General features: G+C 44.3%; 1 protein-coding gene across 3 annotated transcripts in view; it reads left to right on the plus strand.

Moving 5' to 3' along the window:
- CTNNA2 (catenin alpha 2) overlaps positions 1–16,515 on the plus strand; it is a 540,562-nt gene that overhangs the window by 391,666 nt on the left and 132,381 nt on the right. For all 3 annotated transcript variants that reach the window (XM_035103044.2, XM_035103046.2, XM_035103047.2), the window contains one exon: positions 12,042–12,194. In XM_035103044.2, coding sequence (XP_034958935.1) covers positions 12,042–12,194 — 153 coding nt within the window. The remainder of the gene's footprint in view (positions 1–12,041; positions 12,195–16,515) is intronic.

Raw genomic sequence — 16,515 nt, forward strand, 5'->3', positions numbered from 1 at the left:
CCATCTAATGTCTGGGAAAGTTTCAAAGCCCTCCTGAATATAATGAGAGAGGTGGATGAAATTCACCAGGAAAATTCTGCACATGAGGAGCTGCCACTGAGAAGGCCCTGTTGCAGGTCTGTGATCTGGGCAGGAGCAGTTGTTGTTTCAAACACGCCTCTTCCTTCTTTATTGAAGCAGCAGCAATGGGAGGAGCAGATGGCCTTTCCACAAATCATAGCATCATAAATGTGTAGGTTAGCACAATCCCAATGTCTTCCCCTGAGTTTGTAGAAGTCCCATAGTTTTCCAGCACTGGTTGTGTTATATTTTGTAGCTGGGGAAATGTGATTAACCCTTCATCTTCAGGTAGCTTATTCCCTTTAATGGACAGGCAGAATATAGTTTTGCAGTTGACATTAGTGCTATTTATTGGACATTATCTGTGACATGATGTAATGAGTGGTGGTGAATTCATACAACTCTAAGTTTAGGGGCTGTCTATATTTAAGCTTTAAACTTTGCCCAGTCATTGCAGGAACTTTGATTTGTATATGTTGCTTTGGCGTTGTTGTTGTTTAATTGTTGTTGCCACTGTGCTCCCCTCCTGTGCAAAGCCAGCACTAGAGTGGGTGTTCAGCCCCCATTATTTTAAAATTAATATCGCTAACAACCATTTGGTTATTGCTGCACAACAAGTCTGCCTACATAGATTACATTGGGGGGTAGAGGGTAAGGAGGTGGATACTTCACTACCAGATCCAGATGGATTTGAGACCATTATGCGTGTAAAACAAGCTATAAAACATGGCTGATTCTCGCTGTGTGGAGGGGCTCCAGATTTCAGCACCATGGAGAATGGTGGTTTGGTTGGTGCCTTGCTTTGGCTTCAAATTACTCATTCTGCTACCCCCCCCCCTCGCCCAACCGAATGTCTTTCCTGAGATGTTTATCACTGTGACATGGTGTGTGTTGTTTTTTTATGGCACTCTAAATCACTTCAGAGCAAATGGAGAGTGTGTTAATGTTGCTGATTTACTTTGCAAGGTCTGCCGTAATTTCCTTGCTACGTAATTATAGGGTTCAGATTCATTTACTCTACACATAATGTTTACTGAAGCCATATGTTCCCATGTTATGGAAGACTATATGCCACTTCCTTGAGCATTAACCATGGATGGCTTTCACAAAGGGTTGTTAGTTAGTTAGTTTGTCCACCACAGGCCATGTCTCTTGTTCCTATGTACTCCATGAGACAGCACTCTGGGTCTCCCCATCAAAGCAAGCTTGCAAATGCCTCTGCTCACAAGTTCTGCTCATGAGCTCCCAGAGGCTGGAATCCGCTAAATAGAACTGCTGCTGGCTGCAAACTCCTCCTGCAACCCACTTCTTTACTCGGCCATATATTTGTATGGAAGTAGTGCTGCTGTTGTGGCCTACCTTACATCAGGCCAAGGCCCAGAAGCAAGTACCAACACACCAGTTGAAGATCATTGGTTTAGACCACTCAGAGCACTGTAGGATCCATTGCTAGAAGCAGCCGGAATCACTTTTGTGAAGGATGAGCCTGGCCAAGATGGAATCAGTGGGGGACCCTTGTCTGAGTTGTTCTGCCTCCTTGCTTCTGCTAATGCTGTCCAGTCACTAACCCTCGTCCTCTGGGCTTCTTCTGCCAGAAGGAGAAAGCAAGGCAAACAGAAGCCCCTGCCATCAGCAGTAACAAGGAGGAGGAGGAGGAGGAGGAGGAGGAGGAGGAGGAGGAGGAGGAGGAAGGCCATGGGTCTCTGGGAGTCAGCAGTTTATCCTGACTAAGAAGTGGGCATGTCACATGTCCGACAATGCCATGCTGATGGCAGCAGGATGGAAGATCCATTGTTTAAAGTGAAAACTGATCCCCCACAATAAAATAAACTGGCAAATTTGGCGCTCCCTGAAATTGACACTTTCCCCTTCAAAAGCTGAAACTAATGAAACTTCAGTTTAGCAAAGCCCAAGTCATTTGTTAGAGATTCCAAGGGTCTCTTGCATGTGTGCCAATGTACTGCATGGACATTCTACAGTAAATGGGTAGTGTCCACGTGGGGATCTGGGGCCAAAATCATGCCTGCTAGCCCTGTCCATTTCCAAGGTCCATCCATTCAGAAGCCTTTGCTACGATCCCCGGCATGCGAGCTATATCCATGGAAATCAACAGAAAAGTTTGCTAAAGGTTCACCCCCCCCCAAGATGATTATTTTTTTCCCTCTTCTGATTCTCAGATTTTTGTTTCCTTTTAATGAAACTTTCTGACATTGATAAAATGTACAGGCACTATTTCCCCCCCCCCTCAGTTTTGGGGCAGTGGGTGGGCAGAAACTAATTTTCCCCCTCTTTCAGTGTTTGCTTTCCCCACCAGAAAAATTGCAGTGGGTGCCATTTTCACCACCGCTCATTCTTCTGGGTCTAATCTGCCTACAAGGGGGAAAGCGAGATGAGAAGATTCTGTGGCTCCCTCCTCTTTAGAACATTTGTTGTGGCTGCCAGTGTCTGTGTCCTGCAAAAACTGAGGGCACCAAGCCCATTCCTGTTGGGCTTTGCATCCATAAGCAGGGCTTTAGAATGTGTGAAGGTTGGGTGGTGTCAGGGAGTAGGGCCAACACACATGATGAGGATGTTTTTATTATTTATATGCTACCCATCTGACTTGGTTGCCCTAGCCACCCTACAAAATATTTTAAACACAGTAGAACATCAGCCATTCAAAACTTCCCTGAACAGAGCTACCTTCAGATGTCTTCTAAAAGTCAGATAGTTGTTTATTTCCTTGACATCTGATGGGAGGGCATTCCACATGGTGGGCACCACTACTGAGAAGGCCCTCTGCCTGGTTTCCTGTATCCTGACATCTCCCAGTGAGGGAACCACTAGAAGACCCTCAGAGGAGGACCTCAGTCCACCTCAACACACACAATTGTCCACTCTACCAGTATAGGGAAGGTTCAAGTGCTCTGCCACCGAAGCTATCTCCTTCTCCTAAATACATCAGTCAGTTCTCATAATGGGAAACGTTCGTTCCCATCAAATAAAAAAGTGAGATTGGGAAAGTGGAAATTTCCCGCTTGTCTCTTAGGGGTTGGCAAGTGCTGTTTGGAACCTTTTGATGTACAGTGCTCCCTTAACCTCCCCAGCGCTTACCACAGTCAATACCTTGATTAACGTTAATGCTTAGCTTGGCTAACTGCAGGCGCTGGCTGCCATTTGGAGCAATTAGTAAATATTTAATAAATTCTCTTAGTTTCAATATCTTTTTATGGGGCTGCATCAGCCATAAAGCACACCCAGAGCTGTTTGCCGCTGGATCCCTGGCCGTGTTGCATCATTTTGTGGTGACAGTTATGGCCGTACTCAGCTTGTGGACTGTGCTGAGCAGTGGTGGCCGGGTAGGGGGTGGTTTCAAGAATGAAGTCTGTGTGTGCCACTTAAACATGGAAAATTCTGTAACGCCAGTTTTTTTGTGCCAATATGCCCAGCCACTCTCCTTAAAATAATTTGTTATAGATTAGTCATTTTTGAAGAAGCATACATGTTTGGAAAGGCACTGGAAGAAGCCAGCTGCCTGTGTAGCAAGAGGAACAAGCACAAAAATGAAGTTCCTGTCAAGAAGCCCTGCTTGTGTAGAAACCCCAAAAAATCATTTCAGGTAGGATTCAGGCAGCTAGGCTATATCCCCACCCCTCCATTGTGAGTTGAGTTGTCAGTCACAATGCCACTAAATTCCAAATTCCAAAACAAATGGAATCAGGTTGTCTGAAGGAGTCTATCAGTAATGGACATTGCAACGAATGCTGCTGGCATTTAACCAGTGCCGGATTTACGTATAAGCTAAACAAGGTATAGCTTAGGGCCCCACTTGGGCCCCCCAAAAAATGTAAAGGAAAAAAATGGGATGTACATTTCCAAAATTTAATATAAAAATAAAATAAAACAAAACTTACATACAGCAACAATGTTTTGTTTTGTGTTGCTCCTATGATGTAAGTCTAGCCTAAAATACCACTGGTTTGCTCATTTCTATATCAATTACTTTGATAACATACGTATTTTGTTATGTGCAAATCGCTTTAGATACTTATTAGGTCCATAAATGACCATACAGCATATATTCAACACAAAAAACAGCGATAATTTGTTGTTGACAAAGGACAGCTGGACATATAAAGGGCCCCATTACCTTCAGTAGCTTAAAGGTAAAGGGACCACTGACCATTAGGTCCAGCCGTAACCAACTCTGGGGTTGTGGTGCTCATCTCGCATTATTGGCCAAGGGAGCCAGCGTACAGCTTCCAGGTCATGTGGCCAGCATGACAAAGCCGCTTCTGGCGAACCAGAGCAGCGCACAGAAACGCCGTTTACCTTCCCCCTTGAAGCGGTACCTATTTATCTACTTGCACTTTTATGTGCTTTCGAACTGCTAGGTTGGCAGAAGAAGGCAATGTATAAATCTATTTTAAAAATAAAACCTGTAAGTTAAGAGGAAATTATTACTATTAATCAATTTTCTTTAGCTTCCCTTGAAATGCTTATAAATGTGCCACTGAATCTGGGATTTTCAAAAATTTCCTGTCATTATTACCTACCTCATTCTGTCAATATGGAGTGGACCGGATGTATGGCATGTCCATTTTCTGCCTCTTCAAGATTCACAGCCTTCTTTTTTAGTTCCTCAGCAAAAAAATTAAATAAATATTTGTCTTGTTTTATGAGCACAATTCCCAGATCTCCCCCGCACCTTCCAGTAATACAGCCTTTGACTTTAAGGTACAATTTCTGTCTCCAGGTGTGATTAAGTTGCAGTGGAAAGGCTTGCTTCTGTTTGTGCCAATCAATATTTGATTGCGCCCACACAATAGCCAACACAAGTCATAGGGTTGTCAGTGGGTTCTCAAGACACCGCACACTAAACGGGGAAACATTGAAAGCAATGCTGTTTGCAGCAGTTGCAAAGAAAGGTTTGGCAGACTTTTGTTAGTGGTGATCTCTGCAGCCCCGGGAACTTGATGGAAGTATGGCATCAGTGAGAGCCATAAGTCTTCTATTATGTTATTAACTCTCCATAACAGAAATTGACAATTTAATTTCCTTCATGACAGTAAGCAGCAAACAGGTAATAATAATAATAATAATAATAATAATAATAATAATAATAATAATTTTTTTATACCCTGCCCATCTATCTGGGTTTCCCCAGCCACTCTGGGCACCTCCCAACAAGATTTTAAAAATAGAATCACAAATTACAAACTTCCCTAAACAGGGCCGCCTTCAGTTGTCTTTTGAAAGTAAAATAGTTGCTTATTGCCTTAACATCTGCTGGGAGTGCATTCCACAGGCCAGGCGCCACCACCAAAAAGGCCCTCTGCCTGGTTCCCTGCAACCTCATTTCTCGCAGCGAGGGAACCGCCAGAAGGCCCTTGGCACTGGACCTCAGTGTACGGGCTGAATGGTGGGGGTGGAGATGCTCCTTCAGGTATACTGGGCTGAGGCTGTTGAGGCCTTTAAAAGTCAGCACCAACACTTTGAATTGTGCTCGGAAACATACTGTTTGTGTGCAGGGTAAAATCATTATAGAACAATAAAAAGTGGCATTCTGAAGGTCAGTTTAACTTCTGAATGCAGTTAGAAGTGGGGCTGGTAAGCGGAGCACCTGCTTTCATAGAATCATAGAATCATAGAGTTGGAAGAGACCACAAGGGTCATCCAGTCCAACCCCCTGCCAAGCAGGAAACACCATCAAAGCATTCTTGACATATGCCTGTCAAGCCTCTGCTTAAAGACCTCCAAAGAAGGAGACTCCACCACACTCCTTTGCATGGATGAGACCCCACGTTCAGTCTCTGGCATCTCCAGGTAGGGATGAGAAGTCACCACACATGCAGCTTTCTATGTTCCTGCAACTGGAAAGCCTATAAAATTTCCAGTGCACCTCACCTTGGGTATTGTGGCCAATTTGCAAAATCACTTTATAACAGGTTCGGTTGCACTGGGTGCGGAGCCTTAGGGGTGCTGAAGAGGGAGACACAACTATGATTTAGAATGGAACACGAGCAGCAGTGGGTGCCAAATTTTGGTGTCACACAGGGCTCAGCTGAAATTTGAGGTCTTAAGTGAGGTCCTGGAGTGAGCTAGATGGACCAGTGGTCTGATTCAGTATAAGGCAGCTTCCTATGTTTCTGATGACAAAGTAGCCCAGAATGGGGCGTAGGGAGAAAGAGAAGCTTTCCCCGCCAGCTTCCCACTTCCTAAACAGGACGCAGAAACCTGCCCTCGTGATATGCCATTAATTGCTTTAGGTTAAAAGTATGGATATGTTATGTTGTTGTATAATGTGATACGTTGTTTGGGAAAATCCTGAGCACCTTCCTGATCAACTGGACACCTGAAAAGAAAAGTTGATTGCTCAAGTGTATGTGAAGCAGAGTGTTTCTGCCCATCCGCCACCACGACTGCTGCAGGCAAATGCCAGCAAATGTTTTTTTTGGGGGGGGGAGGGGGGCTGAATAATGAATTGGAGCACACCTGACTTGAATCAGTATTGCATGTCATTTGTACTTAATAATAGATGTGGTAATAATATTTAGCATTTATATAAGGGATTTCAAGGGTTTTCTGTCATACATCAGCTGAGTAATCCTTTCAAAGCTCTTGCAAGGCAGGTCAATATTGATTATCCTCATATTACAAATGGGGGGGGGAGAGAGAGGTGGGGCTCAGGCTGTGCAAATAGCTGCTTGCTTACACCCCCCCCCCTCAAGAGTCCACGGCTTCCGCACAATTTGATTATGTATTTTCCCATGAGATTTCTTGCCTACACCGTGAGGTCCCAGGGCAGGTTACAACAATACCATCAGGCGATGATAGAATCAAGGGAAGGGGTTTGAAAAATTATTAAGTAAGGACTTCCCAGGTCATACTCATAGCCACTACGAACACAGCATGGTATTTTGTATACTGCCTACTTCTTTATGGAGCTGGTGATAGCACCTGCTGGTCATGGTTCCAGCAGGAGATATGAGTTTGAGTGGACTATTTACCACCAAATATATGCCTTTGTGCTTCCTGGCAGATGACACTGGGGACACAATAGCAGAAGTGGTAAGGAGAGCAAGTGGTGGGCATTGTTCCTGTGTGGAGTTCTCTGTGGAACTCTTTCTTTCCCCTCAAAACAACTGTGCTTCTCCAAACACATTCCCCATGCTCAGTTGTTGGAGAGGACCTGTGGATGCTGATGCCAAAATGCTTTAGTAGGCCTCCAAGGTGTCACAAGTCTCCTTGGCTCTTTCTTTCTTTCTTTCTTTCTTTCTTTCTTTCTTTCTTTCTTTCTTTGCCGGTGACTAGCTTTGCTGGCCTTAAGGAAGAATTGCAAGAGGAACCTGGTCTTTGTTGCAATGCATAGGTGGGTGGGTGAATAAGATTACCGTAGCTTTCGAACAGTTATTTACATTGATGAATGGCCCTAATTGGATAGAATAGACTGGTTCTGCTGAGCTAATACCTTTGAATATCTTGTCTGGGGCAATTAATATTCCCTTGTCACGCATCCGTTCAAGCTATTAGAAGAACGCCTTATGTTCACACTCCTGTCACATTTAACAAATGATTTTGTCAAGACATTCCTTATAGGCTATTGTTGATAGATTGCTAAATTTTTGGTATCCCATTACATATGTAAAAGCTGTTAACTGTACCTTTCAACATGCATACAAGGGCACTTCAAAAGCTCAATTCACAAAGACATGACACTTGTTTGCTGAGAGTGCAAATAAAATTTTATTCTGATAGAAATTGGGTTAATCTAGTGTAGAGAAGTGAAAAGAAGATGTGCTGATATGCATTTTTTGGTAAAGAAATTGTACAAAGTAGCCTCTCTCTCTTTAGAACAAAACCTATGGGTGATATGCAACTATGTTTTACTTAGAGTAGACACATTAAAATTAATGGACTTCATTTAGTCATGTTCCAGAATTCCCATAGGTCTACTCTAAGTAGACAAAGTCAAGGACCCCTGGACGGTTACGTCCACTGAAAGGCAACTATGGAATTGCGGTGCTCATCTCACTTTCAGGCCGAAGGAGCTGGTGTTTGTCCACAGACAGCTTTCTGGGTCACGTGGCCAGCATGACTAAACCACTTCTAGTGCAACGGGACATCATGATGAGTGCCAGAGCACATCAAAACACTGTTTACCTTCCCGCCACAGTGGTACCTATTTATCTACTCATGCTGGTATGCTTTTGAACTGCTAGGTTGGCAGGAGCTGGGACAGAACAACAAGAGCTCATCCCATCATGCAGATTTGAACTGCTGACTTATGATCAGCAAGCCCAAGAGGCTCAGTGGTTTAGACCACAGTGTCAACTGTTCCCTTTACCTCTACTCTAAGTTGAGTGATTCCAATTGCATGTTGGAAATATGACCCAATGGTCATCCTCACTTGTATATTATAGTGTCACCTGCATAATGAGCCACAGTTTGTTTTTTGCTGCTGCGTCACACTGCTGACTCACATCAAGCTTGTGTTCTAGTAAGACCCCTAGATACTTTTCACATGGCAATCCAGGTGTCCCTTGTTCCTACCTAAGTGCAGAACCTTCCATTTTGTCAGGAGTATGGGCAGGAGTCAGGCTCTGGGGCCTGTAGTGCTTTGCAGGACTGGGGCCTGCCTCAGCTTGTGCTGGAGAAGCAAGGAGTGGCCACTAGGATATAGACCTCAGTTTGTGCTGGAGAGGCAAGGAGTGGTCACTCAGGTGAGGCCACTTGATACCTCACTGCACCTGGTGGCAGGAGCTGGGAGGGATAAAAGCTCAGCATTTCCCTTCAGCTCTTTGCCACAGCAATGCTATCCCTGCCTGATTGCCTCTGGCCTATTGTTTCTTGCTCCTTGGACCCTCGCCTTGCTGACGCCTTGCTCCTCGACCTTGGACCTTTGGCTTGCCGACATATTGCTCCTTGACTCCCAGACCTTCACCTCTGCCTTGCTCCTTCACCCTGCGACTGCCTGCTGCTGGACCCTCAGCCCTGCACCTGTTCTTGCTTCTACACCACCATCCTGCCTCTGGTCCTGACGTCCTCAGCCAGGGCTTCAACCGCCCGCCAACCGGACCGTGACACATTTGTCCCCATTGAAAATCATTTTGCTAGTTTCGACCCAGTTCTTCAATCTACTTAGGTCATCACGAATCCTGATTCTATCTTCTGCGGCATTGGCTACCCCTCCCAGTTTGGTGTCATCTGAAAATTTGATGAACATATCCTCAATATCTTTATCCAAATCATTCATAAAAATGTAGAACAACAATGGGCCCAGCTAAAAAACGTTGACATCAAACCTCTTATCCAGCAAATCATCACTATCTGCCAAATGCCTGAGAGTATAAGTGTTTTCCTGGTGTAGAAAAGATGTTAATGATGGTGCCAGGTAGACCTCACTGAGGAGAGTATTCCACAAATGGGGAGCCACAAATGAAAATGTTCTCCCCTTTGTTTCCATCCTCTAAACCTGCTTCAGAGAGGGCAACCAGACAATTGCCTCAGATGAAGATCTAAGGGTCCAGCTAGGTTCATACCAAGAGATTTCCCAAAAGAGGCGGTGTTCTATTTTGTTTTTTGTTTTTTTTAATAAAAACTTTTTATCACATTGGTGTGATAATGGTCCTTGATAGACTAGCATGTTGATTTCACTTGAAATAAAATTCTTTTTAAAAAAGAAACGATTAGCATTGAATTTAACAGGGTTTTTTTTTTAATCATCTGGTTTTATTGATGGAACTTCTGAAGAAAGTGAAGGAAGTGCTGTATTTGTAGCAAAAAAAACTCTACATGTCTTTGAAAGCAAACTAAGAGGTTAAAGATGTGTGATTCTCACAAACAACAGCAAACAACACAAACAACAGCTAAAATATCACTTAAAAATAACAGCACCATTTTCTCTTGTGTCACTCTAGAAACCACACATTAGTCATACTTTTTCCCAATTTTTGTAAGGTAAGGAAAGATGATTGAATCCTTGGGACTGCAATAGTTCGGCGATCATGTAACACTCATTGCTTTGTGCATTTCCCTAAGGTTTTGGGGTATAATTCTTATTAAACATGAAAAGCTGTGCACTCAAAGTCAACAGGCTTGGAGCCATGTAGCCTGAGGGTCTAACAAGAAATTAGTCTCATTTAATCATATATCTCTTGGGTGGACTGGAGGTCAAATAAGGCAATTGCTCTGGTTTGTAATCCACCACAATATACACCTAGTGAGAATCAGCTAGGTAGACGTCTGGCTGATGTTGTTCTGATTTAAACCTTCTAGTCCTCAACAAAGAAAGCCTCTCTGCCATTGACTGAATCCCCCCCCCCACACTTATTCCTCTTCTCACACTTTCCACTTTGTGCAACCTAATCTGCTTCCTCCCAGCTTTTTCTTCTATAGTGACTCACATTGAATAGTTGAAGTAGAAGGTAACTCGATGGATCATCTACCTACCTCCATTAGCTGACACCCATCCCCTGTTATCATTCTCCCATTTTTCGGTGTCTCACTGTGGTTCTTAGGACAGAGACACACGTGCTTTCTACTAATTCTGTCTTGCTGCAAAGCAGAGCCTACACTGATAGTTCTGTAAAACAAACATCCCCACAATCATTTAGTTCAATGGCTTCCAAACTTACTTTCTTCTTGAGAGTTTTGGTGGACCACTTAAAACTTTTTTCCCCTGCCCGTTGTAGCTATTGTAATGTTCTGTGCTAGATGCTTTGTGGTTTTTAATTATACTTATATTGCTTCTTCTATTTCTTATACACTGTGTGTTATTGCACTGGAATTCAAATTGTAATGCAACAAAATGCAATGTAATAAATAAAAGAAGCAATAAAATGCAATTGAAAATCAATATAGATGTTTCATGCAATGGGTGTTCCATCACCCATCTTCAACTACATGTTGTGGACCACCTGAGCAAACCTCACAGGCCACTGGTGGCCCACAGACCATGGATAGGAACCCCTAATTTATTCAACTCACCTGTACAAACCCTGGGTGTCCTTATATAGTCATACCTTGGATCACAAATGCCCTGGAACTCGGACATTTTGGCTCCCGAACACCGCAAACCCGGAAGTGATTGTTCCAGTTTGCAAATGTTCTTTTGGAACCTGAACATCCGATGGGGCTTCTGCGGCTTCTGATTGGCTACAGGAGCTTCCTGCAGCCAATCAGGAGCCACGATTTGGTTTTCAAATGTTTTGGAAGTCGAACGGACTTCCGGAACGGATTCTGTTTGACTTCCAAGGTATGACTGTACATGTCAAAGAGGGCCTCTAATTAAGGGGATTCTAGTCCCCTTTCCAGCCCCCTCTCTACATGTGTGAGAGTTTGTGTTACATTATACCAGTGTTTCTCAACCAGTGTGCCTCCAGATGTTTTGGGACTACAACTCCCATCATCCCTAGCTAGCAAGACCAGTGGTCAGGAATGATGGGAGTTGTAGTCCCCAAACATCTGGAGGCACACTGGTTGAGAAACACTGCATTATACCATCATAAGATGTCCTTTCTCAGACACCAAAATGTCTTGGGTTGTATTTAAGGTCTGTAGCCGTGATGATCGACCTTCCCTACAGGTTCCGTGTTAAGAATTTCATTTATTTTATCTTGGCATCTTATACATTACTCTCTCTTGATAACTACCCTGAACATTTTGGGACTGAGTGCCCAAAACTGAATGAATTTAATGAATAAGGCTTCAATGGGATTTTTTTTATATAGTTGAAAGAGATCTGTGACCTGTCCCTGCCCTGGTCAGTGCTATCTACTTAATCAGCAGCTTGGGTTTTTTATTTTTATTTTTTACATTCAAGTTGGTTCCATTTGTTCTTAATGCAAAAAATGAAGGGAAAGGCTAAAAACCAATTCTTACAATACCTTGGTAAGGGACGGTGAATGTATTCATAATGGCAAATGGTAGATCAATGTCGTCGGCACCATGTACAGATAAATGTTCCGCCGCTTACTGCTCTCTGCTTTCTTTTATCACAGCTCCGGAAAGCAGTGATGGATCATATATCTGATTCTTTCCTCGAGACCAACGTTCCATTACTGGTTCTCATCGAAGCAGCCAAGAGTGGTAATGAGAAAGAAGTGAAGGAATATGCTCAAGTGTTCCGCGAACACGCCAACAAGTTAGTGGAGGTAAGAAGACAGTGCTCTAAGCACCTTGCCTTGGCAGGAATGTGGCAAAACAGCAAAGTGGTATGTTAAAAAAGTAACTTGTGCAGCACACACACACCCACACACACACACACACACACACTTACCCTGGAGCAAGCCCCAATGCACTCAGTGGGACTTGCATCAAAATGGTCGCATATACATTGCAGCTGCAAACTTTTAGGGTTTATCCTGAGCCACTACTTACTGTGAAGCTAGTGGGGTTGCCAACAAGAGTGGCAATGTTTGCACCTAACAGTTAAGTTGTGATTTGTTTTAGCCATGGTTTGTTCAACAAACCACATGCATCCCCTAGATGAGCAAACAAGCCACAGTTCTTGCTTCATTTTCCTGTTTTGATTGGACATAACGCCAAAACAATAGAGTTTAAAAGCTATGGTTTGTAAGGCAGCCACAAACCACAGCTTTACATCATGATTTGTTGCTTGAAAACAAGCCATAGTTAGTCTACTGGATGCTCCAACAAGCCATACTTTGCCGAAACAAAACATGATTTAGCATTTTATACAAACCAGGACACAGTGTGTATGTTAGGGGGGTTTTTTTGTTTACTTCAGGAGAGGAGATGTCTCAGGTTTAGCTTAGTTGAAATCTATTTACTTCCTCAGTTTAGTCCTATAGGGCCTTATATTTCACCACAAGCTTAAACTGCACCCAGTCGATTGAGAGCTAGCTCATATTTCCTGTGTCTCGTCAATAAATGCCTCTAACATCCACCAGTAGATTTCACTTAAATCTTTGCCAGCCAAGCAGTACAGCAGGGAGGCTGTCTGTACCAGGCACAGGGCCAAATAGATGTTCCAGTGCACTGTAGCTGACACAAATGGATTAGAAAGCACATTGGGTAATTATTAGATTGTCTCTCCAAAATAGTTAATGCAGTATTAAAAAGAGGATGCAGGGTGGCTTTCTAGTGAGTGGTCCTTATATGCCTAAATTCAACGTAAGATAACCAGAAAGGCAGTTGTGTTTCTTTTAGACTTAAAGGTTTACATCCTTGGAGGGTAAAGTGGTTTCAGGATCTCAACCTAAAGATTTGTGCATGCATTGTGTTTCCTATAACACACCTGCATAAAACTCCTTGTTTGGCATATTCTCACTGAAGCTGGAACTGCGCAAACCTCCAGGCTCCTGCAAAGAAGTTCACTGCCCTTTTGCTCCACCTAAATACTTAGCTAGGAGAGAGCTTAACCACAAAGCCATGTCCAGGTGTCAAGCTGAGACAAATTTTGGAATAGCTCAGGGCTTCTCCACACTTCTGCTGCTTCCCCCCGGGGAAAACTGCTCTTCAGTGCTCAATTGGAGTAAACAGCAATTGGGGTTTTGCCTGGATTGCCATTTGTTCCGATCCATCACTAAAGAGTGGGTTTTCCCATGGAAAGGAGCAGGGCGAGGGTGGAAGTGCTGTGAGTCGGACCCATCCTTTCTAGGCATGGCCATTGCTTTTTTCCAGGGGGTACTCAATGGTATGCAGTCCTGGCACCTCTTTTTTGTTGTTAAAAGGTCTGGCACTTACTGTAACAGCTTCATGGTTAATACTGGCACCTGTTTTTCTAGGAAAAAAGCACAGGCCACAGCACAAGTGGGACAAACCCGCAGTCAAAAAAGACTTGGGAGGAGCAAAAAGGCTGCCAGCTCCTTTCCAGTAGTACCCATCTTTGCATGGTCCCAGTAAGGCGTAATGTGGCTTGCCATGATTTGTCAATGAGGTTGCTGTGGCATGGGAAACCCTTTCACTGATATCTTCTCTGGGGTTGTGTGGCCACTGCAGATTGCACCAATCTCACTGTCATATTTTCTGCCATGTTGGAGGACCACTGTAAACCTCAAGGGCTCAGGGGTGGGGGTGGGCCAGGGTTGAATACAAACCGACAGGGGGGAATGCACAGGTCCAGCTCCCACTCCCAAGGCTCTGGGTGGGTACTTTACGACTATGGAAACTATGGCTCTCAGTCATGCAGGCTTTTCTCTCCTGCTTTCTGAAAGTGGCAGCCAAGTGCTTCAAGTGGTCATCAGCAAGAATGAGAAGGCTGATAGAATCTGAGCCTATAGAGGAAACAAGTAATCAAACATATGGAGCTTTTTTCCCCTATGAATAATCTTCACATAGCAGGGTGGTTTTTTCTTCTTCTTTCCTTTTTGCTTTCAAGCATCTAGCAAGGCTCAAAGAAGAAAAGAAAAGTGAGGCTCGCAAGGATTATATGGTTGCTGGGCTACTGAATGGGTTGCTAGTTCCATGGGGAGTTCAGGACTGAGATGACTGGTTTGTCTCAGGAGAGACTTGCTCACTCTCTTCGATTAACAGCAATTGAAAGCATATTTGTTTCTCAAGAACACAGCTATAGTTCCGTTTTTTGTTTTTATGTTCGCTATTCTCGCATGGAGTTACTGACCATTTGTTATTGGCCTCCTTTCTCGGTTGAGTTGGCAGATCCTCAGCTGTATTGCGTTGCTTCTCATGCTACATATGAAATCAAAACATAAATGGGATCTCCCCAAAAATGCAGTTAAGACCCACCCCTTCTGCAGTCTCTATACTTTCTGGTGCTATTAACAGAATGGAGGCCTGTGGTCTGTCTTGACCGGAACTCCCTCAGGTAGAACTGTTGCTTCAGCAGCCTGTGGAAGCCTTATGAAGGGTGTCCAGCCACAACCTTAATGTTTTCCTCACCCCTGTCAAAGAAGTGTCTGTCCTTTTAAAGGGCAATTGCCCCACTTCGGAACCACAGTCTCCTAAGATGTGGAGGCACGGAGGGCTCTTGCAGTTGGCAGCTTTTAAACTGATTGTTTTCCCACCACGGCAGGGAGGGGAAATAAAATGGCAGCCCCCCCCCCCCAGTCAGTGTCCCCCCTCTGAAAGCGGCAGCCACCATTTGCCACCTGCAAATGGAGGTTGAACTGGGACAGCTGCTTTGGTTTGGCCCTAAAAGGTTCCATGCTCTCACTTACAAACCTGTATATGAGGAAGCAGTTCCTAAGTGCTGCTATTACTCTTAATATAATTACTTTGCCCCCCCCCCCTGCAAATCTGCCAGTCTCAGCAGAGCAAGGAAGTTCTTACCTCCCTTTGGTCCCCACCCGTTTGGGCTCAGTCTCCTTCAGAGCCTTGTTCCCAAAGACAGTCACTTTGCATTAATAAACTGCAAAGGAGGATGTTGTGAAGCCTAACTCTGTACCAATCACTTTCCCCTCTTACAGGTTTCTAGGGATGCCCAAAATAATCAGCTGTCTGCAAAGAGCACTTGTTGGTGGCAAAGCTGTATAAGCCTATATTTTATGGTGATTAAAATTTGATATAGTGCAGGCAAATCAATAGACTCGCAGGGCAGGATAGTCATTTGCAACAGATGGAACTAAAGAACAGCGCTTCTATTTCTGCTTTATAGTCTCTTTGTCTATTAGGCTCACAGGAGCTGTTCATTAATATCCCCTTGACCATACGGATGTCATTTGGGAAAAGATTTCTTTTGGTTTTGCAAAGTCAGGAAACGGCGTCTTCCCTTCGGTCTCTCCCTTGTGGAATTGTGGCACCTTGTTCTAGACAAGACTTTGTTCTATTTTCCCTGCTATGCCCTCACTGGATTCCTCAGCTTGCATTGAACCCCTTTCTCTGCATGTACTTACTGTAAGGTCCAACTATGTCACCCATTTTGCTGGGTCCATAAACCAGGGGTGGGGAACCTCAAGCCCAGGGGCCAAATGTGCCCACCCAAGACTCTTTCTCTGGCCCTTGGGACTCTCTCCCCTGGCCTCACTCCTCGCTCCTCCATGCCCTCCTTAGCTGATTTTGTCCAGCCAGAATGTGTCTTTGAGCTTATATACTGTATCTTGTTTGCTTGGATGGAGAAGCTTTTTTTGTGGACGTTTTTGTGGACAAAATGTAAAGGGACACATCGACTGCTTCCTGCCCACCACTGCCATATGGCCCCCTGAAGGCTGCACATGGGGGAATGTTGCCCTTGGGCTGAAAATGTTTCTCCACCCCTGCTGTTGTGTGAGAAGAGAAGGAATGAACGGAACTTGAGTGTCTCCTGTGGTATGAAAGAGAGTGAACCTCCTTTTGCAAACTGAGTGTCTGAGCAGGGCATCCAAGTGGCCATTAGTAGCATGTGTGTTGGGCTGGAACCGCCCTCTCAACACTGCAGCTTATCTCCTGGAGTGCACATGGCAGTGGTGAGGTCAGGCAGGCATGCTGATGCGAGTGCCAGGTTGGGAGTGTTGCTCCCACTGGTGACCCTGCATATCACAGACCTCATAGCACCAGCCAAGTGTCTAGAAGACA

This window comes from Zootoca vivipara, chromosome 9 (assembly GCF_963506605.1).
Source record: "Zootoca vivipara chromosome 9, rZooViv1.1, whole genome shotgun sequence".
NCBI classification, from domain to species: domain Eukaryota; kingdom Metazoa; phylum Chordata; class Lepidosauria; order Squamata; family Lacertidae; genus Zootoca; species Zootoca vivipara.